This window comes from Hyalella azteca, unplaced genomic scaffold, assembly GCF_000764305.2.
Source record: "Hyalella azteca isolate HAZT.00-mixed unplaced genomic scaffold, Hazt_2.0.2 contig3590, whole genome shotgun sequence".
Taxonomy (NCBI): domain Eukaryota; kingdom Metazoa; phylum Arthropoda; class Malacostraca; order Amphipoda; family Hyalellidae; genus Hyalella; species Hyalella azteca.
Window position 1 is genome coordinate 19,397 of NW_025933834.1, and position 27,714 is coordinate 47,110.

Here is a 27,714-nt window from a genome sequence, read left to right on the forward strand (position 1 = left end):
AGACATATACCATTCGATTCGTTAAGACCATACCTATCGAGTAACGAAGCCCTTTTTTTAGATTTGTGCATAGTTTGGATTCAAAATGGGGAGGACGGGGGGAAAATCTGAAGAAAATGAGAAAAAATGGAAAAATGCGTGTAAAAAAAACTAAGGCAAAAATCGGGCTTCGTTACTCGATTGGTATGGTCTTTACGCATCGAATAATATGCGTCTCTATGTTGTAGCTTGAAAGCCCTAGGAGGAGATAGATTTTTACAGCACCCCCTTTTTTGTCCGTTTTCTATGAATTTCACGTTTTCCATCAATTTTTCCGAAAAAATCACATGAACAAAATGTGATTCTTTTGCGGTTTTACATATATGTGGGAAGTTTCACAAAGATCCGTCCGTAAACAAAAAAGTTTTTCCGGAGGGGATACCTCCCCCTTAATATCGCAGAACATTCACAGCATTTTACGGTCTCGAACTCATTGCTACAATTCTGCTCTACTTAACCGCTCGGCCTTCTTGCCGATTCGGTTCGCGAGTTATACGGCTTTACGTATACGGCTTATGGCCAATGCAAATTTAAAAATCGTCCTGAGAAATGCCGGTCCTTTCTCCGTATAACTCGTGAACGAAAGCAAAATCAACAAATTTGTCACAAACTAAACATCACCGTTGGGAGGTTAGGTATTCATATATAAAGTTTTGTTCATATCTGTTCAGTATTTTAGAAGTAATTTCTTTTTCACTGCGAACTTAAACACATCTTGCTGTTTAAATCACGAGTGAGGGGAAAATTGAAAAAAAAAAACTCGTGAACGAAGACTGAATCGACACTTCTCCGGACCGGCCTGCGGACTCAAACGCAAAACTACACGCTCAACCGAATGACTCATAACTCCTACAATACTGAACGGATTTGCTTGAATTTTGGAATGTGAGTAGCTATTACTGAGGCGCTGCGGTAGGAATTATTACAGATTTTAAGATAAATTAGTTTTCAATTGCAACTAATAAACGTATTTTTTACTCACCCGAACGACTCATAACTCCTACAATACTGAACGGATTTGCTTGAATTTTGGAATATGAGTAGTTATTATCGATACGCTGCGGTAGGAATTATTACAGATTTTTTTATAAATTAGTTTTTTAATAATACGGAGCACCGAACTTCACGCTCACCTCGCAGGTTGGGCCCTAGCCAGGTCAAGTTTCAGTATTTTGTGGCATTAAAAAAAAAGAACTATGCTGTCTTAACCTAACCTACGAGTTGCCGTTTTTTAGCTATGAATTCTTGAAATAAAACGGGTAGCATTTTTAACTCAGGCTGGGTGAAATGAACGTGAAGTTTGGTTTTCCGTATTATCGAAAAGTAATTTATGTAAAAATCTGCAATAATTCCTGCCGCAGCGTATCAATAATAACTACTTATATTCCAAAATTCAAGCGAATCCGTTCAGTATTGTTGTAGTTATGAGTCGTTCGGTTGATTAAAAAATACGTTTATTGGTTTTAATTGAAAACTAATTTACCTAAAAATCTGTAATAATTCCTACCGCAGCGTACCGATAATAACTACTTATATTCCAAAATTCAAGCAAATCCGTTCAGTATTGTAGGAGTTATGAGTCGTTCGGTTGCTTAAAAAATACGTTTATTAGTTTTAACTGAAAACTAATTTACGTAAAAATCTGTAATAATTCCTACCGCAGCGCATCAGTAATAGCTACTCGCATTCCAAAATTCAAGCAAATCCGTTCAGTATTGTAGGAGTTTTGAGTCGTTCGGTTGAGCGCGTAGTTAGGTTTTGCGTTTGAGTCCGCAGGCGGGTCCGGAGAAGTGTCGATTGAGTCTTTTCTATCGTAGATTACTTCTGGATTTGCACATTCATTTGCTTGACTGCGGAATTTAGAGCAAACCGAAAATAGATTTATGTTTAATGATTTTAGACAATATTTCTGAGTACTGCCAAACATGGGAGGATTTACCTACCGTAGCAAAGAGCAAACTCAGTTCTAATGTACTTTGAAGTCTATCCGTATGTCATCGTGCGAGAAAATAGAGCACAACTTTAGCAACCATGAGCGTGATAATATAAAATTTGGCATTGTTTGTGGCAGTCTAAGCAAGTTGGGAAACCAGCTATTGTTATTGACTTTTGTGAAGTTCATAAAAGAACTTCGAATAAATTTCAGTGAGCTATGCACTGATAGCGGAAAATGAGGGAAACAGGAAGGAAATGCCAGGTGACACCCGAGAAAATGTATGTAAATATGGAAAATAAAAAATGACGTTTCGCAGTTTTCTATCGCATACAAGTCTTCTCAAGTATTTATGGAGTAACAAAATAAACAAGAACACTCGTCATGAACACGTACAATTTTTTAGCATAACAAATCACCATAGGAGAATTACCTCGCAAACAAAACTAGAAGTCACAAAAATTTTTTTGTCACATTTTTTTATACCAAACGACGAGTGTAACTAGAATACAATAAATAACAAATACAAGCATTACTAGACCATAAAAAAAGCTCTTATTCCAAGAGATGATTTGCCATGACATTGGAGCAGTTTCTTCAGTGCCAATTAGGTAATAAAATAGGTATCTGAGTGGCTTTAAAAGGCTGAGAATTAAATATTCAAGATGTTATTTCTTTTTCTTGCTGGATTTGCTAGGCGCTGAGAGGGATGACACGTCTACACCTAAGGCAACAGCGAGCTCGGACTTGAGCTGCAGTAGCTTAGTGACTTCGGCAGCAACGGCGTCCTTGGAGGCGCCGCTGCTCTTGAGAGTGCGCACTGCTTCGCCCTGATATGCAAGTAATCCGTGTTGAATGAAAACTTACGAGCCTTCTTCTGCTTCTTGTCTTTAGCAGGAGGGACGGCAGGGGCGCCCTGGGCTTGCGCAAGCTGGTTCTTCAGCTGCAGCAGCGTAGCAACGTCTGCTGATATGTCTGCCTTGGACGCTCCTCCGGCTTTTAATGCTCGAACTTTGTCTCCCTGTTCCAGAACATTTATAGTTGAAAAGTAGTAGTTCAAAATTATTGTAAATTAAATTTAAAAGTTTTTGACAGCAATCATAAAATATTGTTCATAAAAAAATAAGTAAGCTGTAAAATTGCGCATCGTTTCAAAAAAATGTGCTTCAATTTTGATAACAGAATGAACATTATCGTCAGAGCTTATTCGATTATATTTTAAGAAGCAACCGTGTAGGAAAATTTAGTGACACAGAAATACCTCTTTACATATTCACCCCTATAAACACACCCTACCTGTTCATCAATCATCTTTTTGAGGCTTTCGATATCAACATTAACTATAGCTGGAAGAACAACGGCTGAATTCTTCTTGACTTGACATTTAGCCGCGCTGTCATCTGTGCCCTTGAATTGAAGCTGCCACTGCTGCAGTTCTTCATCGGTTATCTTCTTGATGAGAGGCTCAGGTTTTGTGACTTTGCAGCCAGAAGGCACAGCGTGAGGTAACGCGGTGGGCAGGCGCCAATGTGTGGCATCAGGAAGGTTCATTATCTGCAGAATCTTGGCAGATGTGTCGGGCATGTATGGCTGCAGACACACAGCAACTAGAAACACAAGGTTTGCAGATACTGAAATGACGCTGGCACCTCGCTCTTTATCTTCAGTAGATCGATCAGGTTTGATAAGTTTATAAGGTTCGTTGTCCTGGATGTATTGGTTGCCTATCCTTGTCATGGCAAGGATGTGGCGTAGTCCATCACGTAGTCTGACGTTACTAAGAGCATTGTGGTAATTGAAAAGCTCATGATTCACAGCTGCCATTACTTTGAAGTCGTCTTCATTTGGCTTTGCTTCGGGAACCAAACCATCATAAAACTGGCTCACAAACTTCAAAGACCTGTTAACAAAGTTGCCCAAGTTGTTAAGCAATTCAGTATTATTCTTCATCTGAAGATCAGCCCATGAAAACACAGTGTCTTGGGACTCAGGTCGAATGTACAGCAAATAAAACCTCCACACGTCGCTCGGAATGCCAGTTTTCATTGCCTGGTCACCGAAGACACCCACGCCACGACTCTTGGAGAATTTCCCGTCTTCGTAGTTGAGGTACTCAGTCGCCATGAGGTGCGTCACTCGGGTCCATGGCTTAGGACTTCCGGTGAGAGTACAAGGGAAAATTATGCCGTGGAACGGCACGTTGTCTTTAGCCATGAACTGATAAAGGTTAACTTGGTCGGGGTTCTTCCACCACATTTCCCAGTCTTTGGTATACTCCTTGGTGATGCTAAGGTAGCCAATGGGAGCATCAAACCACACATAGAAAACTTTATCGTCGTATCCCTCAAGTGGCACGGGTACACCCCACTTCAGGTCTCGGGTGATGCATCGTGCCAAGAGTCCATCACGAAGCCACGTGTTGCAGATAATACTTGCGTTGCTGCTCCAGTTTTTAGAGGATTCCACAAACCACTCACGCAATTTACCTTCTATTTTAGGCAAATCTATAAAAAGGTGATTGGAAGATTTAATCTTTGGAGTCTTGGAGCAGAGTTTGCAGCGAGGATTGACGAGATCCACAGCATTCACGAGCTTACCACATCCATCGCACTGGTCACCTCGGGCGTCCTCGTACCCACAGCCAACATGAGGACATGTGCCCTCAGCGAATCTATCCGCCAAGAAACGAGAGCAATGCTCACAGAAAAGCTGCTCCATGGACTCCCTTGAAATCTTGCCCTCTTTCTCCAAGTCCCAGAACAGTTCATGAACTATCTCAGTCTGGCTTGGAGTCGTTGTGCGTCCAAAATAATCAAAACTGATGTTGAAATCCTTGTAGACGTCTGAATGGATTTTGTGGTACTTGTCGCAGATTTGCTGTGGGGTTAGACCTTCCCCTATAGCTTTGGTCTCCGTTGCAGTGCCATACTCGTCTGTACCGCAGATGTAAGCCACGTTGTCGCCTCGCAGTCGGCAAAACCTGGCGACGGCATGGAGCATTGAGCAGGTGACAGTACTAAAATTGTGCAGGTGGCAGTACTAATATCGTACAGGGGGCAGTATTGAATATTGGGCAGGTGGCAGTACTAATATCGTACATGAGGCAGTATTGAATATTTTACAGAGGGCAGGCACAATGAATGCAGTTTACAGTGATTAAATTAAAACATAACAATATGTATGTGAAAGTTCATTCATTATACCTGACATAAAAATATGTGTGTAAATATTTCCTTATTTACCAGGCATAAAGTGATAAAATTTATCCATTTTACCCGACATAAAAATATCTGTAAATATTTCGTTATTTCCCAGGCATAACGTGAGAACATCTACTAATTTTACCGAGCCTGAACGAGAACATTAATCAATTTTACCTGGCATAACAGTCAGCAGAGAGGACACAGCCACTACTTATTTTACCTGGCCTGAATGAGAACATCTATCAATTTTACCTGGCATAACAGTCAGCAGAGAGGACGCAGNTGGAATGTCATTAGACTAAAAGCAACCTTGATGGCTGGAATGTCATTAGACTAAAAGCAACCTTGATGGCTGGAATGTCATTAGACTAAAAGCAACCTTGATGGCTGGAATGTCATTAGACTAAAAGCAACCTTGATGGCTGGAATGTCATTAGACTAAAAGCAACCTTGATGGCTGGAATGTCATTAGACTAAAAGCAACCTTGATGGCTGGAATGTCATTAGACTAAAAGCAACCTTGATGGCTGGAATGTCATTAGACTAAAAGCAACCTTGATGGCTGGAATGTCATTAGACTAAAAGCAACCTTGATGGCTGGAATGTCATTAGACTAAAAGCAACCTTGATGGCTGGAATGTCATTAGACTAAAAGCAACCTTGATGGCTGGAATGTCATTAGACTAAAAGCAACCTTGATGGCTGGAATGTCATTAGACTAAAAGCAACCTTGATGGCTGGAATGTCATTAGACTAAAAGCAACCTTGATGGCTGGAATGTCATTAGACTAAAAGCAACCTTGATGGCTGGAATGTCATTAGACTAAAAGCAACCTTGATGGCTGGAATGTCATTAGACTAAAAGCAACCTTGATGGCTGGAATGTCATTAGACTAAAAGCAACCTTGATGGCTGGAATGTCAGAAAGTTGTCCGATATAGCGCTGCACGGAGCTGTAGTTGGCCAGTAGAGGAGCAGCTGATGGTGTAGCTGTCAGCAGCAGCAATGAACTATAAATCACGACATCACTTGCTTCCAGCACCTGCTCATCAAAAAGTTGTGTTACCATTTCAAAGCTGAAATTAATTTGATTCAATTTGAAGGACATGATATGAACATCATTTTTCATGTTTGGAGAGACACAAAAACTTAGCTTAGAAATATATCATCCATATTATACAAATTATTTAACTGTGAGGAAAAAAACCTGGTTGTTAGGCAAATCATGTATGCATTCTAAGTCAATTCGTTTTCAAATATATTGCCTGCAATGTGATACTCACATGCCCACAGATGAAGGTTGACAGTTTGAGCTGCTGCTCCAGCTGAGAAAGACACTTCAACAACGCTGCTGTGGCGGCTGCATCCACCTTGTTTGCAACACATCCTTGCAAAAAGCTCCATGTTGCCCTCTGTGAAATATACATACAACAAAAATTTATTGAACATATCCAAAGGATTCTCAGTTGCACTGTAAATGTAAGGACATGATTTAAGATATTAGTCAAAATTTTTTTATTTGATTCATAAATTTTTGGAAACCATAGTAGCCAAAAAACTAACAGAGGAGCTATTGGACACCTTCTTCTATTCAAAAGTTATTGTACATCATGCTACAAAACTAAGGGTTAAAATTTTATTGTCAAGAGATAGGTAAACATGAGATATTGACAACTAAGGATGATATTATAATATCTTACATTGTCAGAACTAAGAAGAATGCATTAACTGAAATAAATGCATTACATTTAGTGAATATTGTTAATTTTAATTAAAACCGTGATGAAAAATGGCCAAAAAAGCAATTTACCTGAAACTGGGATGCTTCCCAATAGAGCCATTCAGCCTGTGCATCATCAATAAGGGCATCTGAATCAGCTTTGAATTTTGCCAGAAGGAACAGCACAGCAGAGTTGGGGGAGAGGTTAAGTAACACTCCTGTACGTAGGTCAGTAACTTGTAAGGCTGCTCCATCATGAATGCCTGAAGGAAAAAAAAGAAAACATAATTTAGACATTCAGACATATTCATACAAGGTTATAGAATTTCATAAACTACACTTAAATAGACCAAAAAAAAAGCATTTTTGTTTTAGTCTAAGCACAATTTTTCAGAGCTATTGCAGAATATTTTGAACATGAGAAATAGAATTTAATAAGTAATTCAAACAAATGCATAATAAGATATTAAAAATTTCTCTACATATACCTACAAAAATGATTAGGTGCTGAGAAACAGTCTTCTTCAAAGTAGCAATATTATAAGATTTAACTATAAATAGGGACAGCTCCTAATGGAAATCTATCACTGTACCTTTCTCATTTTTGATCATAGCATCCTTTCCAGAAATATTCAACGCAGCAGTGATTTTAAATCCATTTGGATGAAGTGCTTGAATATCTGTATGTAAAAACATTGTACTCTGAAAAAATGAATGAATTTTATTAGTGAATTTATATCACTTGTTTGCTTAAATTGCAAATTAACTAAGAATTTAAAAGCAAAGAAAAGTCCACAAAAATTCATATCTATCATATAGCACGTTTTCTATAAAGATATGAATTTTTGTGGACTTTTCTTTGCTTTTGAATTTTATTAGTAAATAAGAAAATTATCTATAGACCATACGTAGTCTAGTTTATTCAAGCACAAGTTTTTCATTAATATATTCTTTTTTTTTTTCTTGAAACAGTCGATTTTTGTAATACAATTTTTGAGCTTAAGATTTTTGTTCTGCATGACCAGAACAAGGTGGAATAATGGAATTGAAGAAATAAATTAACTGGTATCTACAAATTTAAATGATAGAATGCAGGTTAGGTATTAAGACCAAAAGATATGCCCATAACTACAGATGGTAGATAAGAATGCAAATACAATGCAACGCTGATGCATCTTGAAGACTGCTGGCGATGCCGCAACACATCTTGGGTATTTTCGGCAAAGTTTTTGATCTACAAATGTAAAAATTGGAGACACATTCACCAAACTCTGCACCCAGGTCAGACATGGGCAGGACATGATTGATAGGTACTGCAAATTCTAGAAATGTACCATTGTACCATGCAGACATCCACCAGGCTTTAGAGTAGGGCCTTATAGCTCGAAATATTGGCGTCTTGAAAATCTTCATTAACCACCTTTACCTTACATAGCGTCTTTTGAGGATCTACATCAGCCATCCTGACTTTCAATCAGCATCCTGGTTGCCATGGCCTGGAAGGTGTGGCAGAGGTTTATTTCAAGATGTACACCAGAATGTCAGGGAAGAAATTTGCCAGTATGTTTGCTAAATAACAAATGTGCAACTCTGACCGATGCTTGATTGTCAACGTGGACACATGCGCTTTATGATCAATGTGGCCAATGATCGATGATTGACATGTCATAACACCGCATTAAAACATAACATAGAACAACAACAAATTATACCACAAAATATCATAAAAGAACACATTGTAACACAACATATCATAACAGAACACATTGTAACACAACATATCATAATACAGCACATATTAAAACATTATGGTATAACTCAACCCAACACATTATAACGCATAATGTATAACCACAGATAATAACACAACATAACATAATACAAGATAATATAACAGGACACATTATAACACAACACAATATAATATAATGCAGTTTAACACATCACAATATAATAGAACACATTACAACACAAAAAAAACATAGCACAGTATAACAACATAACACATCACAAGGCTTATAACAAATCCTAAAATGACCCAACTCATTATAACACAGCCTAATCTGTAATGTTATTATTATGTTCTGTTGTGCTGTATTATAATTTGTTCTATTATATTATGATGTGTTAAACTGTATTCTATGTTATGTTACAATGTATAGTGTTATATCATGATGTTTTATGTTATGTTATAATGTGTGGAATTATATTATGTTGTGTTATAATGTGTAGTCACTGTAGTGTTATGTTGTTAACTTGTCATTATAATATGTTGTGAAATGTGTTTGGTTGTTATGCACTATGCAGTGATGTGTGCTGTGTTGTTTATGTTATGCGTTACGCCACATTGATCATAAAGCGCATCAGTTTTCATCATTGAGCATCAATTCCATCAATTCTAAAGGGCATGACTCTATGTCAATCATCGAACCTTGGCCAAGTCAATCATAAAGCGCATTCATCAGTGTCGATCCCTGAGCCTCGGCCAGAACAATCATGAAGTGCTTGCATAATGCATCAGATGATCAGTGTCAATCATTGGGCATTGGCCAAATCTATCGTAAACATGTGCATTTGTGTCAATCATTGGCATTATCCAAATTGATAATAAAGCGCTTGTGTCTCTGTTGAAAGTGTTGATCATCCAGCATTTGTCACATTGATTATAAAGCATGTGCATCCATGTCAATCATCGGGCATTGGTCAGAGTTGTACTTTCATTTTTTTAGCAAGCATACTGGCAACTTTCTTCCCTATCCCTGGCGTACATCCCAAAATAAACATTTGGCTTACACCCCGCGCACGCAGGCTGCCCGCTGCAGCCATATCATACATAAGAAATCGGGTTAAATACTGAGTAGATTATCAAATTACAAATGAACAGAATCAACAGATTCTGAAAATCTGGGGTTTGTCACTATGCAGCCACTCCAGCAGCAGCCTGCAGGCATCTATTAAAATATTTTTCATATACAATGCTAATTAGGAACTAAAAAACTTAGGTATAATGATCATAGTGAATAGGCAATACGCCGCAATAGGTGGGCCTACTGCAATAAATTAGGTAACTCAAAATTTCATGGCCTAAAATTTTTATGGCTTTTCACTTTTCAGTTAAACTCACAGAAAGTTAGGTAATTACTTCAACAACTGAAGTTCTGAACAACAGTTATAGTAAAAGTAGGCCTAACTTATAATAACTTTTATAAGTATATAATAAATTTATATAAATATAACATAAGTAAAACAAATTGGAAGGTAAAAAATATGGCAAATGAGCAATGACATATGATATTGACAAGTGACAACTTCAATAATGACAAGCAATCTATTATTATGATAGTTTATTTGCACTTTGCACTGGCAGTCTGGCACAGGCACTGAGGCTGACTGAGCCACTGGAGACTGGGCAGTGGCCAGTGGGCACTGGGCACTGTGCACTCACTGCACTGACTTACTGAGCAGTGCAGTTGTACCTAAATAATACGCAATTACGCACGCATGATGGCAAATTAAAATTGGTAATTATGGCATATCATAAGCAATGTATATGTACTGATTCTACTGAATATAGTAAATTAGTAAGTAGCCTAAGTAGGCACTAGACATTACACATTAGACAATAACTACTAAAAGTGCCAATGATAATTATTAATCCTAGAAGTAGAATCTTAGTCTACTCAGCCTGCTTCAATTCAAAATGTCTTGTGAAGTTGTGTTGTGTACAGACGTACAGTGTAGCACACTAAGCACAGTAGCAGTCTTTCTCAGTCATTTAATATTTTTAGACATTTAATAACATTTCTCACGAAAGCCACTTGGCTCTAGAGACTAGACGTGCTTAAGAAGTTAACATGTTGCATTAATTTTTGTTGCATTGAGATTTAATTTCTATTGATGCTATTTTTGAATACAATGCGCCTCTATACATAATATAGAATAGATCACTTCTCCTCTTCAGTTTGTGTACTTGCATACATTAAAATACGATTTTTCAAGTGTACGAATAGGTATTTATTTCCCCCACTGTATATAGTACAATGTATAAGCCTACAAGGGGGTAATTGAGAAGATTTTAAATGAAACAAAGGATCTAGGAAACACTCTTCATTCTTCAATGATGACAGAACCACTCCACGCAGAACGATTATATTATTCATCATGATCAGTATCATCACGATCTCCAAGAATAATTTTCCGATAGCTACGTTCGAAATCGTGCACCAATCACCATCAGATTATTGAAACCCACAACAGAGAACTGTTGAACAATCCCTTGACTACAGGCACCCAACTAGAGTGAACATTAAATGTAAGAATAGTCTTCCTGGTTCACTAAAAGGCAGAAGATGATGGCAAATGGCAACTCATTATATTCTTGATTGCGTCGTAGCCGAAATTAGCATGAAGGAGGCTCGGTATAATTATTATGGCAGTTTAACAAAGTTTTGATTTAATTAATATCATCTCGTGACTAATTTCAGTGTTCGTGTAAATTTTCGTCGACCAAAGCTACAACAGTTACGAAGTCTCAATAAACGCTCAAAATCGTCTTGCCGCTAGATATGTTTGTGCTATTGAGTTAAAAGACAAAATGACGAAAACATCTCTTACTTGTGTCCATCGTTCGATTAAATAATTCTTCACCTATAATTAAACTGATCAATAACGTACGTATATATTCGCCTATATTAATTGTTACGTAGTACATGGCCGCACCCCTGAATGGTTACAATTATTTTGTAATTGATTTCGAAAGGTCAAATGTGCCCCAATGAATAATTATTTGTGCCCTGATGAACAGCTTTCTTTGTGCACGTTATATCTGATTTTTAAATATTATGTTTTACTTCTAGCTCATAATACCGTCAGTGTAAATGATTGAACTGGTTAGAAATGAAGTTCTAAAGATTCAATGCTTATTTAAAGAATCAAGGTTCATTATAATCATATTTATCAAGCGCCAATGTTTAATAGGAATAAAAGTCTATGTGATATTTGATATCTATATTCTATGCATGAATGCATGGACTTGTCTAAGAACGATCACAGCAATTGTGTAATCAATTGTGATTAAGTTAATGTGAAACTATTTCGAAGTCATTTGGTATATGACGTTTGTAAATTTGAATTTTTAAATTTGACATTCAATTCAATTATCGCTCGGATCAATTTTTTCTGCTTTCATGTCCGAATTTCACTCTCACTACCTATAGTAGCTTCTCATTCTTTCGCTTAAACTCTTATAAAGTCCTTAGAATTTGTAGATACATATATAGTTAAAACAGTCGCTTCTTGTTTTATTTTCACATATTTAATTGTTTAAATGAATGAAACTCCATTTATACACTGTATAAATGGAGTTTCATTTCAGAAGTAGGCTACCCTAATATTATTGACCTTGGAATCGGTTTATCTTGAAACGAATGAAGCTAAATAAATATTAATTACCAATCTTATATAATTTGTTCGAAGGATCTTAGGTAGGGACAAGTTGGTTACAAGAGGACAAATGAAAATTTAAATAGAAAACAAAAGATTGATTTCCTTTTAGAATACGAAATGCTAGATAAAACTAAGCTTCATGTACTGAAAGCTGAGCATTGCTAACGAACAATATTTAGGGTAGTGCAATTTCTATCATAAAGTGAACACGTTCGTGAAATTTCACCTAAAGTTGGACATGTTTTGAAAAAGCGCGTAAAGTTCAGGGAATGAGAGGAAAAAATTAGGCCCATAATCAGTCAAAAGCAGCCGAAATTATCTTAATTAATTGACTTTGTCGAAAGATTTGAACGAAAAAATACTTATTCTGATTATTTACCTATTCTTTACTAGTAGGGGTTGGGTTTTAGCCGCTTGGACACATGGGTCTCTGTTTTAGTCACTTGGTCCGGGGCTCCCCGGACCTGACACGAAATTTTTCTAAGTAAATTTTCAAAAATTCGATACCAAAGTTTTATGTTTTCTGGGCGTTTCAGAACATTCTCTATCGATTAGTTCGATCGAAAAGTGAATTTTTGTTTGGTCCAAATACATTGGTCCGGGGCTCCCCGGACCTGACACGAAAATTTTCCAAGTAAATTTTGAAAAATTCGATACCAAAGTTTTATGTTTTCTGGACGTTTCAGAACATTCTCTATCGATTAGTTCGATCGAGAAGTGAAGGTTTATTTGGTCCAAATACATTGGTCCGGGGCTCCCCGGACCTGACACGAAAATTTTCTATGTAAATTTTCAAAAATTTGATACCAAAGTTTTATGTTTTCTGGACGTTTCAGAACATTCTCTATCGATTAGTTTGATCGAGAAGTGAACTTTTCTGTGACCCTAATATGTTGGTGAGATGAAATTTTTCTAAGTAAATATCAAAATTTTATATGTAAAATTAAAAGTTTTCTCGACGTTTCAGATGATTTGCAGCCTTTTATTTTCTCGAACTTGGTCCGCCGGACCGGTCCAGGTCCGGGTTTTAGTCACTCTGTCCGGGTCCGGCGGACCGGTCCGGGTCCGGGTTTTACGAAAGCCACTTGGCTCTAGAGACTAGACGTGCTTTGCAGTTGTTTTAGAATTCAGCCGTCTGAATTGTGGCTTGACTTCGAAGATGTGATGAGTGGAACTGTGGAACGACAAACTGTTTTTCACAGCCGCCGGAACAGCTTCTTCTTTTCGGGGTGTCTACTCTAGGTAGACTTAAAGCCACAGGTCGACCTCGAGGACGGCCGTTGGGCCTGAAAGCCTGTATTGTGTTTAAATTCTTCTAAGTAGGTAACCACTGAATTCTTGTTTAAAGTAGGTCTGTGGACTGGATACAGTGGCTCAGGATGCAAACTGTGGAAAACAGGGCAAACATGGCGCAAGAAAACATCCACAAGCAAGAGCCGCTGCTCAGACAGGATCCAACTACTTTTCATATCAAACTAGAAGAATGAATTACAAATATGACAAAATAGGCTATCTAAATATATCAGCTGTGTTTACAATTCATTTTATTTTTTACAATTTAACCTAGTTAAAAATAGCTGTATTTACAGTTCAGTTTAGTTTTTACGATTTAACCTAGTTAAAGTTCACTCAGTCTACCGCCGGAACAGCGTGTTGGCCGGTTGTGGAGACAGGAACTGAAGTGACGTCGGTTTTTTTCGAGTGCGACAAGATCCAACAAATGATACATGACGCTCTGTTCAAACTTCAAAGCACATATGACCAAGAAAATTAATAGTGACAAATCGTCTTAATTTCCTCATTAACTCGACAATTTAATTAAATTCATTATGTAAGATAATGCCGGTATCTACGAAACGTTACTGTTACCGAATTTATCTTTGTAATAACTTCTTTACGAATTACATTTACGTTATAGGGAAACTTAAGTTATTAAGTTTCTCAACAGCAGAGAATTAAGCATCAATTTACAAATTTCTTTCGGAATTTTTTTAAAGATTCACAGTAAATTAGGACTAAAGAATGCATTTCTGTTGAAAAAATAATTAAATATATGTTAATGGTAAAATTCTATAAGCGGGACTAGAGAGTCCCGGTGTTAAATGGTTGCAACTGAAGTGACAGATTTTGGGGTCTCGGACAAATTTACGGCCGGACCCGCGGCCGGTCTCGCGGCCGAAAGGTTTTCTTAGTGTTTTTATGAGTTTTCCAGTTTTTTGTGTTTTTAATGGAACCTGTTCCTAACTGGACCTAACCTTCGAGGTTTTCGTTGATTGGCTAGGTTTTTTCCATGCTTTTTTGTCCGGCGGCCGCGAGACCGGCCGCAGGTCCGGCCGTAAATTTGTCCGAGACGTCAGATATTGCAACATTAGTCTGCAACACTGTAGCTGCACTTCACTCGATCGACAATTCTACGGACTCGCCTGCGAACTCGCGCAACTGGGCCACTCATAATTCCTTAAATACTTAACGGATCTGTATGAATTTTGGACTGTGAGTATTAATTATTGATACGCCGCCGCAGGAATTATTACAGATTTTTACATGAAATACTTTTTAATTAAAGCCAATAAACGTATATTTTAAGCAACTGAACCACTCATAATCCCTTCAATACTTAACGGATCTGTGTGAATTTTGGAATGTCAGTATTAATTATCGATACGCTGCATTTAAGCAACTGGGCCACTCATAATTCCTTCAATACTTAACGGATCTGTATGAATTTTTGAATTTGAGTATCAATTATCGATACGCTGCGGCAGGAATTATAACAGATTTTTGCATGAATTATTTCCTAACCTAACCTAACCGAACCTAACCTAACCTACGCTAATAATAAGTCATGTAAAATCTGTAATTATTCCTGCGGCAGCGTATCAATAATTAATACGCACATTCCAAAATTCAAGCAGATCCGTTAAATATTGAAGGAATTATGAGTGTCCCAGTTGCTTAAAAAATACGTTTATTGGTTTTTATTAAAAAAATAATTCATGTAAAAATCTGTAATAATTCCTACGGCAGCGTATCGTCGGTATCGATAATTAATACTCACATTCCAAAATTCATACAGATCCGTTAAGTATTGAAGGAATTATGAGTGGCCCAGTTGCTTAAAAAAATACGTTAATTGGTGTTAATTAAAAAATAATTCATGTAAAAATCGGTAATAATTCCTGCGGCAGCGTATCGATAATTAATACTCACATTCCAAAATTCATACACATCCGTTAAGTATTTAAGGGATTATGAGTGTCCCAGTTGCGCGAGTCCGCTGGCGAGTTCGCCGGCGGGTCCGTAGAATTGTCGATTGAGTTACAAACGCTTTCGAAAAATATGGTTCGACAAACTTAGAATGCCAAGAAGAAGATTGTAAATAAAACTCACTTTGTGGTTCTCAACCAAACTTGTCTAAATGGATAAATTTTGCCGTCCTATATCAACCATATACACATTGGAGTCATTCATTATCAAAGTTAATCAAAGTTTAACTGAAGACTGATAGCGGCATATACCGACTCTTACATGTACGTAATCATGCTCAATTATTAGTCCTATAGGTATAAATAGACCAGCGAATGGCTATAATGAATAGGTGTACCAAGTTCATCCAGTTACGTGCAGTACTTCGGGAGATATTCCAGGTACACTGAATCTGGAATCCTGCCGCGAGACCGGCCTCGGGTCCGGCCGTAAATTTGTCCGAGACGTCAGCGGATGTCGGGCACTCGGGCTGTGAAGTATGAACGGACAACTTGAGCCTGGGCTGCCTGGCTTCACTTCACTTACAACCGGAACCGGTGGGACAGACTTCGGGGGTTCGTAGAGTAAACATGGCCGTATTATCTGACAGCATATATATTTTTATAAAGATCTGGTATCGATTGTAATGTCTGGTTACGTGATCGGTAAGAAGAGGTCATCGTAAGTAGCGATCTCCAAACTTGTTGTTTGAGCCTTAGAGGTAGTTATTTCATTCATTTTTAGAATATGGGACGGGTTGGGCATGAGTGCAAACGTAAGAAAAAAAAACGAGTACAACTAGGCTGAACTAGCCTCTCATCTGGGACTTCTAAACCAGAGGCAGAGAGTGAGACTGAAAGTTCCATTTCGGAGTCTGCACCGCAGCCGGCAGCACCAATGACAGGATAGCAAGGAAATGATGCAGCTAGCCTACACAGATCATCATCATGTGACAGATGCAACAGAAATGCATTACATGCTGGGATTGGGTCAAATTTTGAGGGGTTTCCAATTTCCATCTTATTCTGTTTTCCTAGAACAGGAAGACTTATCTGACTCTGAAACTGTTTTTACTTCTGGGCAGAGCCATAGAGGCCAACTTCTGCTCTCTCTGCTGAAATAGGTACCTGAGGAAATCATACATGCCAATGCCTTAATCATGATTATTGAACTTGAACCTGCACCAGATGAACGTCCTAGCCTAGGTGAGTAGGTGTAGGCCGTGTAGCCATGTAAGACTATCACCAAATTTCTTGCAAATGATTCAGCATTTTATCTCTTAGCAAAGTTTTAGCCCAGTTATATTTGTACTAACCATAGGGGTTAAGAGGATTCAGAAAAATGTCTGTAAGAATCTTTTGACAGGGTAAACGGGGTTACTGTCGTGGTATATTCCGAGTTCCGACACTTTAAGGACGTAGCAAAATATGAATGGCTATAAAAAATTTACCGTACGCGCAACTCATAGTGGCAGAGCAAAGAGTTTTTTAGACTCTCCCTCAAATTCATTTTTGAGTCCTAGCCTATAAGTATACCAGCAAAGTATCATGGATACCAGCATTATCATACATAAGAAATTGATTTAAATCTTTGGTAAATTAGGAGATTAAAAATGAACTGATTCTAAAAAATCTCTTGTTTGTCACTACTGCGCAACTTGAGTTCTGTTTGCTTTATGTCACTCTAAAAACACCGCACTACGTGCCACCATGGTGGCAGGGAATTATTGTGAGTACTTATGCGTTTGCAAGAGCATCGACCGGTCCGGAAAGCGTTGATCGGTTCAAAATGACATAAGAACAGGTTCTTTTGAATAACCTATGGATTGCCACCATGCGTGCCACTGTGCCAGCAATAATGAAACGTCACAAAATGTTGCCAAATGCCATATTTATTTAAAAGCCTTCAGAATGCAAACCTACTAAATCCATATATTCAGACACTGTGTGTGACTAAATTTGGCATTTTGTGAGACTAATTCTGGCCGCGCTTCAAACTCTACTAATTTGTAATGCCGACACTCTTGTTTTCAAATTCCGATCGCTGTGTGAGCTGTTTTGGGATATGACAGCTTGCAATTAGAACACTATTGAATATTGAACACTAGTACACTACTTAATTAGGCTTTTAACTAAGAGCTATTAAGCTTTTAATTAAGAAAATTTGAATTTTTGCAAAGACGGTAAAAACAGCTATGTTTAAGGTGCTTTTTACATCACAGCATCTACCACTACCTATCTACCTGTATGGCTGTATCTTGGCTACCAACGATTCACAGTGGAAACATTTGTGAGTAAGCTTTGGCAGGGCTATAAATTTAAAGGATTTAACCATAATGCCAGCAACTGTAAAGGCCCCTCTTGCTGTGTAGGTTGCGATGGACCACATAATATTAAAGATTGCTCTTCTTCTAGGAGTCTAGCACCAAAATGCTGCAACTGTGGTGGCACACATACTGCTAACTATGGAGGTTGCCGTTGAATGAAATTCGAGCTATCAGATGAGAAAGCTTGTTCTGTCAAGATGTCCTATAGAGATGCTGTAAAGCACGTAAAACAGACATAACTATGAGCAGAACCTGTAACACAGCTATAAATGTATCACTGAGTACATCACCCAACCCTTCTGCAACCTCCCATCCAGTAACTCAGGTCAATCACACGATGAGTTGGCAAACACAAGCTGGCTTGGAAAAAATCTCGGTATCCACACAAACTGATGAAAATGCCCTACAGACTCACTCTCAAGAAAACTCAGTCTCCAAACTGATTGAGCTCCTCTCAAAATTGATAAACCTATGCCAAAACACTGACAACCTAAATATCTCTGATCATATAACCCAGACAGTTGATGAAACTTTTACAGTAGTACCAGCCCAGACAACACAAAATCAACAATGTGGAACTAAACCTAAAACAGTCAACATATCTGCCAATCTCTCCCATAACACCTTGCTTCCTAATCTCAAAAACCAAACTTCAACAGAAATAGAAGTTCACATGCAAGCTCTTGTTATTGATCCTGACCAACCACTCAACAAGACACTTCTGCCAAACCAAAACAGCCCCTCAGTAAGGAGCAGACCATGCACAATATCAAGACTACACAGACCTGGATCACAGATTATTCCAGTTCCTCTTACTCAAGAAGTTATTGAAGTGATCTTCAACCCTTCACCAATAATTGGATGAAACCTAAAGAAGGACAAGTTGGATACAGATACAGTCAAAGGTAAAGATGCTGCTTTGAATACAGCATCTAAGTCATCATGTGGCACGGGAAAAAATTTTGTAAATACCTATAAAAAAACTTCCATCACAGAACTTATCTTCAAAATGCCTTCCTAAAAAAATAAAAATAGTCCAGTGGAATTGTAGAAGTCTGAGGAACAAACTAAGCAACTTTAAACTACATAGTACATATATAAACAACAAAACCTCATGTAATCTGCCTATGTGAAACATGGCTATCTGCAGGGCATGAACCAAGATTTATTAAATACACACCAATCTACAAACATAGGGAGGATGGGACCATGGGTGGGGGTCTGGCAATCCTTATTAGAAGTGATGTATCTTATCTGCCCCTTACACTGCCGCCCTTCTTGCCATTCTTGTTAGAGGTGCAGGGAGTAAAAATACTTTTGAAAAACAATTTTCCAGTTTCAATCATCAACTTATATAATCCTAACATAGCAATATCACTCCCTGAGTATGAACATTACCTCAACCAAGTAGTTCCTTCATCATTGATAGTGGGGTACTTTAATGCTCATTGCCCACACTGGGAACCAGGGCATGCATCCAATCTTGCTGGTAGAAACTTTCATAACTTTTTACTACAGTATCTAATTTTGCTCTACTGACCCCACCTGCACTACCTACATATTTCAACATTTATCAAAACTCCTTTTCAACTCTAGACCTCACCATTATATATATTACCACTGACCTATAGCTAATTTCTTCAGTCTCAACATTAACAGATCTTGGGAGTGATCATTACTGTCAAACAAGGTAGAAAGGGATGGGTGGGGTAATAAGGGATGGGTGGGGTAATAATGGATAGTCCTCAACATTTTGTAGAAATGTTGTAACAGCTAAACTAATTTAAAAAATACATAACTAAAAATAGTGGTGTAAAGTTCAACATTTTTACTATCTATGCAGCATAAAGCAAGAGAAATCATACATTTATTACCTCTAAAAAATCCCCGAAAAAAGTGTGAAAAGTGAGATTTTGGAAAAGTACCTCTGCTAAGGTCTGTAGCAGAAAAAATATTTGTCGTATTGAAAAATTTTACTTACATAAAAGTTGCACACAAGTGTTGGCTTGAAAATGAGATTGACAGAATTTGCATATCTCATTCCAAGAAAAAAGGCAGCCATTTCCGCAAGACAGGGTAATAAGGGACACCCCCCCCCTGGGGTAATAAGGGACACCCCTAAAACTGCATTTACAGTAGAACCTTGCTTAGCAAAGGCTCCAGTTGATGAAAAAAATCAATTAACAACCAAGAATTTCGCTTACATTTACCTCGCTCAGTTAATAAAATTTCACTTGATAAAAAATTACTGCATCAGTCATCACAAAATTGTGCATAGAATGTCACAGATAGAATTGAGCACTGGGCAACAAAGAATGAAAAGTAATTAACCAGGTATGTTTTTTACAATCTTGTTTGTTATAGTGAAATCACTTGACTCAATTAAAATCGTGCAAAATTAAAAACCATCCTGTAAGCTTACAGATACGGAAGAAATGCTACATGGCTGCTGATGTGTAGCTTGCAGTGGACAAGGTGGTTGTTAATGCTCAATGGCATGTCCATGGATACAGTAATATCACATTAATAATACAATAATGTATGGATATGGTAATACCATATCAAAAAAGAAAAAAAAAACTAGTAAAAATCACTGAAAAAGTAATTTTTTCTACATCTACATCATCTACAAAGGAAGAGGAGGACTTCAGAATATTGTTGGTAATGGATGAGAACACTTTGCATGCTTCAAATGTTTTGAAATTGAGTTTTATTTCAAGTGTCCCAGATTACCCCGTTCCCAGGGGTAGTTCGGGACTCTTTTATTTTGCCTCTGGCTCCTTGCGAATAACATATGGAATTTTTTGGAGATGCCATTTGATAGTCCTTGCAAAGAGCTTTAAAATGAGCCCAAACTTGTTTATGAAATGTTTCATGGTAAGAAGTTATCAACGAAAAATGCTCAAAACTGTCCCTTATTACCCCATTTGACATTATGTCCTTATTTTAGATATTACTATGATGTTTTGGAAGCCTATTTAAAAGAGTAAGATTTCTGAGGGCACTTGAACCTTCTCCTGCTTTCAAATAATGATCTGAATTTATTTTGAACTGTGCTAGAGAAATGACTTTCTTCAATTTCTCTAATTGCAGGATTTAGATATATAGGTATATAATAAAGATGGCATCTTTAATATGAATCACAATATGAGTGATCAAATCAATAAATAAAATGCAATCATTATTAGGTAATCAAACCCTCAAGATGGTGCAAAGTGAAGATGAAGGCAAGGAGAGGAAAAGCTTCAGAGATTCACCACGCCTTTACCTTCTTGGTCCACGTCATATTGATTCTCAGCATTATTATGAAGAAGAGCTGCCACCATGGAGGTTGAAAGACAGGGTAAATCTTCCTATTTTTTACCCTTTCAATTGTTTTCATTTTATTGAATAACTTGAGATTTTATCAGCATTATCAGATCTAACTTTTAAAGTTGCATCAATCCAAACTAGCAACTGTACATGTCTTGTATATATGTAACTGTGTGTCAATTTGTATATTGTATTAGGGGTCATTTCACTTTGGTGCTGTTTTCACTTTGGTGCTATTATTTAATTGATTATAAAACATTAGGTGTGTCAATTTGTTTATTGTAGTAGGTATCATTTGACATTGGTGCTGTTTTCACTTTGGTGCTCATATTTAATTGATTATAAAACATTATGTGTGTCAATTTGTATATTGTAGTAGGTATCATTTCACATTGGTGCTGTTTTCACTTGGTACTATTATTCAATTGATTATAAAACATTGTTAACAAGTTAATCTTCTTTTTTTTTCATTTTTGGTGCTGTTTTCACTTTGGTGCTATTATTTAATTGATTATAAAACATTAGTAACAAGTTAGGTACTTTGATACTGTTTCACATTATTTAATCGATTATAAAACATTGGTAACAAATTAATTTTCTTTTCTTGTTTGGGCAGATGAAGACAGTGAGCGTGGCGTTGGTCTTATGCCTCAATCTGAATGTGGATCCTCCAGATATAATTAAAACTAAGCCTTGTGCCAGGCTTGAGTGTTGGTTTGGTAAGTGCATTATCCTTCTGAATCTCATTGGAGAATTAATAGTATTGAAGTCTCCAGCAATTAATAGTATTGAAGTCTCCAGCAATTAATAGTATTGAAGTCTCCTGCAATTAACAGTATTGAAGTTTCCAGCAATTAATAGTATTGAAGTCTCCAGCAATCTAGAGCATTAGATGTAGATTATATATTTTTCCCTACTTCTAATCCAGTTCTAGTAAACAGGAAATTTTTTTAATGGCTGTACTAGTTGCTAATTAATAATTGTCATAAAGGTTCCTGGTTCATAGTTCATCCAGAATAGTTAGTTTTTTTTCAAATATAGTACCTATATATTAAAGATTCAATAGTATACATTTTAGCACTTGCTTATCCTCCAGATCCACAGAAGTGCAATTTGGCCACAAAACCTATCAAGCAAATTGGGAACAAATTGCAGAAACAGTACGAGACATGGCAAAGACGAGCAAGATACAAACAGAGCCACGACCCTACAATTGAAGAGGTGATTCTTTTCTTATTCTTATTACTATTATTATTATTATTATTATTATTATTATTATTATTATTATTATTATTATTATTATTATTATTATTATGAATAAGAGAAGAGATTGTTGTCTCCATGAAGAGATTGTTGTGGCGTCTCGTTCAGATCGAACTTCGAGGGCACGTTAGAAGTGGCTAACAATCTTTTTTTTTTTTTTTGGTTAAACATATCACAGCATTAACATGCTTTTCCTGACATGTTTATGGACGTTTATCTCTATAGAATTTACTTTTCTTTATCAAATGAAAATAGTTAATGTTTGAATTTGTCTAATTTTATTTTATTCACTCATTAGTGTTTTTCTTTAATTCTGTACATAGAAGTCATAAAAAGATTATAGTAAAAGTCTATGCAATCTGTAGAGGATTAATTTTTTGTTAACTGGAATGTTTTTGTGTGCAGCTAAAGAATTTGTGCATCTCACTGAGGCGCAATGCCAAAGAAGAGCGAGTCTTATTCCATTATAATGGCCATGGAGTGCCTCGTCCCACGGACAAGGGAGAAATATGGGTCTTTAATAGTGTAAGTTGTGATCCATGCTCACTTCAAGTTCATTTATCTGTATATCACTCAAATATACCTAGATCATATAATGACCTATTTATAACCTTCGTGATCATATAGTTTCCAATTTTTAGCACATTTTCTTATTTATGGAAAAAAATGCACTATTGTGCTCGCCATGTCCGTCTGTCTGTCTGTCTGTCCATCCATCTGTCTGTCTGTCCGTCCGTCTGTCTGTCCGTGACCTCAAGTTTTTGTCTACAAGAAAATGCGCTCTGTCACTCACTGCAGTGAGTACTGAGTTATATTTTTTACATTCATTATTGCTGTGGAAGTTCATTCATCTGAATTCAAATGTAGATTACATAATCCACTAATATACCTAATGTCAGTGCTCACACAGTTTTCATGTGAAAGTTTAAGTCCATTTTGGTGTGTGAAAAAAATATACTGTTACATGTCAAGAAACACGTTCCTAGATTGTTTCTAGACAGATTAAGTTAATCTCTTTTGAAATTGGAATCAATAAAATTGGATTACTGAGTGTTTATAATCTTTTCAGAATTATACTCAGTATATCCCCTTGTCGGTGTACGAGTTGCAGCAATGGCTAACTTGCCCATCCATCTACGTTTATGATTGTTCCAATGCTGGCGTCTTACTAAAGCACTTCAACAGTCAGGGAGTTTGGAAAGTGAGTTGGAATATTGTTTGAATTGTGTTCAGTTTGGCTTATGTTTTTATTTGTACAAGAATCTTTCTTCATTGGTGGTGTTGAAGATATGTTATGAGCTAGGCATATAGTACTGATAAATTTAGGAACTTTTCTTCAATGGTGATGTTAAAGATATGTTATAAGAGCTAGGCATTAAGTATTGATAAATTTAGTATGTGATAAAGCTAGGCATAAAGTATTGATAAATTTAAAAGGGAATATTTTCACATTATTATGGTGTTTCCAGAACAATGGGAGCAGTGATGGTGGTGACAGCGGTATTTATAAATTTAAAAGAGAATATTTTCACATTGTTATGGTGTTTCCAGAACAATGGAGGTAGTGATGGTGGTGACAGCGGTATTGATAAATTTAAAAGGGAATATTTTCACATTGTTATGGTGTTTCCAGAACAATGGAGGTAGTGATGGTGGTGACAGCAGTATTTATAAATTTAAAAGAGAATATTTTCACATTGTTATGGTGTTTCCAGAACAATGGAGGCAGTGATGGTGGTGACAGTGGTACAGAAGGAGAGGTCACCACCACTGCCACTGAGCAGCCTTCCAGTCCCGGCAGTCAATCCGTACAGCCTCCACCTCAGCAGGGTGCTGCGCAACAGCAGCAGCATCCTGCTGGTATGTTATTTCCACTGACCTTTAACTGTGGAATCTAAACTTATTGGCTGTTAACTGTGGAATCTAAACTTATTGGCTGTTAACTGTGGAATCTAAACTTGATTGGTTCAAACAAAAATACTTTTAGTTGTTTCTACTCTAATAACAGATTGTTATGATCAATTTGCCAAGTTACTTTCGTGTTTCCAGATCCTCAAGCTGACCGCCATCAGCAGCAACACCCTGCCTCAGGAGGTGTCCGCCAGTCTAGTCGCCAAGTAGCGGATTTTGGTCCCGTTCATCCCGTTAATCCGCACCTCATTGCAGGAAATCCCAATTTCCAGGCAAACAATGTACCTGGTCAAGAAAACGTCAACTTTAACACCAACCTTGGGCCTAACATGGGCCAGCCTATCGAGTCAGGGTGTAGCACGCCTCAACCGTCCGTCTTTGGGTAATTTATTATTGATTGAGATGAAATAAGTTGTACTGCTACACACTAAAGTTTCTGTTATAACGAGAGAAAACGTCAACTTTAAAACCAACCTTGGGCCTAACATGGGCCAGCCCATCGAGTCAGGCTGTAGCACGCCTCAACCGTCCGTCTTTGGGTAATTTATTATTGATTGTGATGAAATAAGTTGTACTGCTACACACTAAAGCTTCTGTTATAACGAGCTTCTGTTATATATACTACTGCATTATTGAAACTAGAAGGATACGGTGGGTATACACATCGATATTTGCTTGTTCAAAAACACTAAATAGATCCCAAGTTCAAATATCACCTTAAGATTTGCTGCCGATGTGTCCCGAGCTTATTATTCACATGCTCTGTATTGTTCACATGCTCTGTATTATTGACATGCTCTGTATTGTTCACATGCTCTGTATTATTGACAGTGAGAGCATCCACCTGTGTGCGTGTGGTGAAGGGGAACTCCTGCCGATGTGTCCCGAGCTTCCAGCTGACGTCTTCACCGCGTGCCTGACGACGCCCATAACCATGGCAGTGCGATGGTTCCTGCTGCAACATTGTGCCTACCCGCCCCCTCTCCATATTGCTGACAAGTCAGCCCTCGCTTTTATCATACATTCTCTTCATCAAATATCTTATCATACTCCTGCCAATTCTCGTCTCCATGTTGCTGACAAGTCAGCCCTCGCTTTTATCGTACATTCTCTTCATCAAATATCTTATTATACTCCTGGCAAAATCATACATTCTCGTCATCAAATATCTTATTCAATTGTCTACTTTTTTTCGCTCAGTTGCTGACAAGTCAGCCCTCGCTGTTATCATACATTACATCTCCATATTGCTGACAAGTCAGCCCTCGCTGTTATCATACATTCGCGTCATTGTTCAATCGTCTACTTTTTCTCTCCGTTCAAGTTATATTTACTTTTTAAAATCTAAATTTGGTATATAATAATTACACTAATTCTCTCTCATGTCTTTCAATTCATAATTGAAATATTTTCATTGCATAGGTACGTCTGAATATTTTATACATGTGTTACTTAACTTAGGAGTATCTAAGCTGATGAAATGTATCATTTGTTTCATCATATCTCACGAAATGCATTTATTATCAGCTCAGAAAGTTGAATTATTGAATTTATTGACACAAATAATTTATATTATCAAATATTTATATATATTTGTATATGTATTTGTATACCGGTATGTATTGTCAAATGTTATATGTATTTATATATATTTGTAGCGAAGAACAGAGGTGTTCTATGTGCTCTCCAGCACAGCTTAGTATCTCCTTCTAATCTTGGAACAAAATTTAAATTTGCTGGGGGAGCAAAATTTTAATTTGCTGGGTATTAATATTCATTAGTTGTTTTATTTACATTAATCATCATGACAATTTTTACGATGACATCATTTCTGTGATCAGGATACCCGGAGAACTGCATGACCGACGCACGGTGCTCGGAGAGCTCAATTGGGTTTTCACGGCCATAACTGACACCATCGCGTGGAATGTTCTCCCTCTCGGTGCGTAATTTACAGTGTTTTTCTTCTGATTTAATCTGCAGTTTGGCCTCAATAATGTTGTCATGGAGCAAACGTAACTTTATTAGGAAAGCGCTCTTATACATAATTTACAACATTTTTTATAAATGATTCTATGGGTTTTTTCTCAATAATGTTGTCTTAAAGCAAACGTGAATTTAATAGAAAAGCGCAATCAGAGAATCTCANAATCTAAGGACTGTATTTTTATCATTTACATGGAAATGGTAAACACACATCTATAAAATACGAATAAATAATCTCTTTAAAATATTTTGAAGTAACATGTTGGAATGACCTGTTTATGTTTTAATTGGAAACGCTAAAAATTCAAATGTTCTGCATTATCTAGCAATAATGTTCTCGCATTTACATTGAACGATCTTTGAAAATTAGAATGCCCTTCATTATCTAGCATTAATGTTCCCACTTCTACATTAAACGATCATTAAAAATTTGAATGCCCTGCATTATCTAGCAATAATGTTAACATATTTACATTGAACGATCTCTAAAAATTAGAATGTCCTGCATTATCAGCAATAATGTTAACATATTTACATTGAACGATGTTGTGTTCTTCAGAGCGGTTCCAGAAGCTGTTCAGACAGGACTGCATTATCTAGCAATAATGTTAACATATTTACATTGAACAATGTTGTATTGTTCAGAGCGGTTCCAGAAGCTGTTCAGACAAGACCTGCTGGTAGCGTCTCTCTTCCGGAATTTCCTGCTAGCGGAGCGCATCATGCGCGGCTATGGCTGCTGTCCGGTCTCTCTTCCCCGCCTTCCTCCTACGCACTGTGTAAGATCTTAACTCTAAACTATTATTATTCATGTTAAAATTTCTTTAATAAGTTTTACAGCTGGTGTACAAAGCCACAAACTCAAGCATTTCGTCTGAGCCGTTTGTTAAAATTCATTACCTTGGTTTCCTACGCACTGTGTAAGATCTTAACTCTAAACTATTATTATTCATATTAAAATATATATTATCTCTCCTATTAAAATTTGTTTAATAGTTTCACAGCTAGTCTACAAAGCCACAAACTTGAGCTTTTCGTATGATATATTGGGTAAAATCTTTGATATAATGTATCTGTTATGATCATTATCTTGGTATATATAAATATATATTATATACATATATACCGTATATGTATATAATATAGGTATATACAGTGGGGGGAAATAAATATTCGTACACTTGAAAAATCGTATTTTAATGTATGTAAGTACACAAACTTAACAGGAAAAGTGATTTAAATTATGTATAGAGACGCATAGTATTCAAAAATACTATCAAAAGAAATTAAATCTCAATGCAACAAAAAACAATGCAACATGTTCACTTTT

General features: G+C 37.0%; 3 protein-coding genes across 3 annotated transcripts in view; 1 reads left to right on the top strand and 2 right to left on the bottom strand.

Annotated features, from left to right (window-relative positions):
• Positions 1–2,237: 2,237 nt before the first annotated feature.
• On the bottom strand, positions 2,238–5,414 carry LOC108670865 (methionine--tRNA ligase, cytoplasmic). Its single transcript, XM_047879669.1, is given in 4 exon segments — positions 2,238–2,816; positions 2,819–2,993; positions 3,269–4,952; positions 5,350–5,414. Coding segments are annotated over 4 exon segments (2,100 nt in total). The 3' UTR covers positions 2,238–2,640.
• Positions 5,415–5,486: 72 nt separating this feature from the next.
• LOC108670867 lies at positions 5,487–7,599 on the bottom strand. Its single transcript, XM_018158357.2, has 4 exons — positions 7,489–7,599; positions 6,986–7,158; positions 6,459–6,587; positions 5,487–6,217 (listed from the first exon to the last, which is right to left on the bottom strand). The coding sequence occupies exons 1-4, from the start codon at positions 7,589–7,591 to the stop codon at positions 6,029–6,031; spliced, it is 594 nt and encodes a 197-aa protein (XP_018013846.1). The 5' UTR covers positions 7,592–7,599; the 3' UTR covers positions 5,487–6,028.
• Positions 7,600–21,005: 13,406 nt separating this feature from the next.
• Positions 21,006–27,714, top strand: part of LOC108670866 (regulatory-associated protein of mTOR) — a gene marked incomplete at its 3' end in the record, with an annotated part of 7,933 nt that continues 1,224 nt past the window's right edge. The window contains exons 1-10 of the mRNA XM_047879670.1: positions 21,006–21,255; positions 21,841–21,943; positions 22,321–22,445; positions 22,893–23,012; positions 23,557–23,688; positions 24,203–24,347; positions 24,537–24,780; positions 25,230–25,397; positions 26,240–26,340; positions 27,030–27,163. Coding sequence (XP_047735626.1) covers positions 21,085–21,255; positions 21,841–21,943; positions 22,321–22,445; positions 22,893–23,012; positions 23,557–23,688; positions 24,203–24,347; positions 24,537–24,780; positions 25,230–25,397; positions 26,240–26,340; positions 27,030–27,163 — 1,443 coding nt within the window. The remainder of the gene's footprint in view (positions 21,256–21,840; positions 21,944–22,320; positions 22,446–22,892; positions 23,013–23,556; positions 23,689–24,202; positions 24,348–24,536; positions 24,781–25,229; positions 25,398–26,239; positions 26,341–27,029; positions 27,164–27,714) is intronic.

Coding starts and splice junctions, on each gene's coding strand:
- LOC108670867 (XM_018158357.2), bottom strand. CDS start 7,591: ATGTTTTTACATACAGATATTCAAGCACTTCATCCAAATGGATTTAAA. Junction 7,159..7,488: donor TATGATCAAAAATGAGAAAG/GTACAGTGATAG, acceptor TTTTTCCTTCAG/GCATTCATGATGGAGCAGCC. Junction 6,588..6,985: donor GGGAAGCATCCCAGTTTCAG/GTAAATTGCTTT, acceptor TATATTTCACAG/AGGGCAACATGGAGCTTTTT.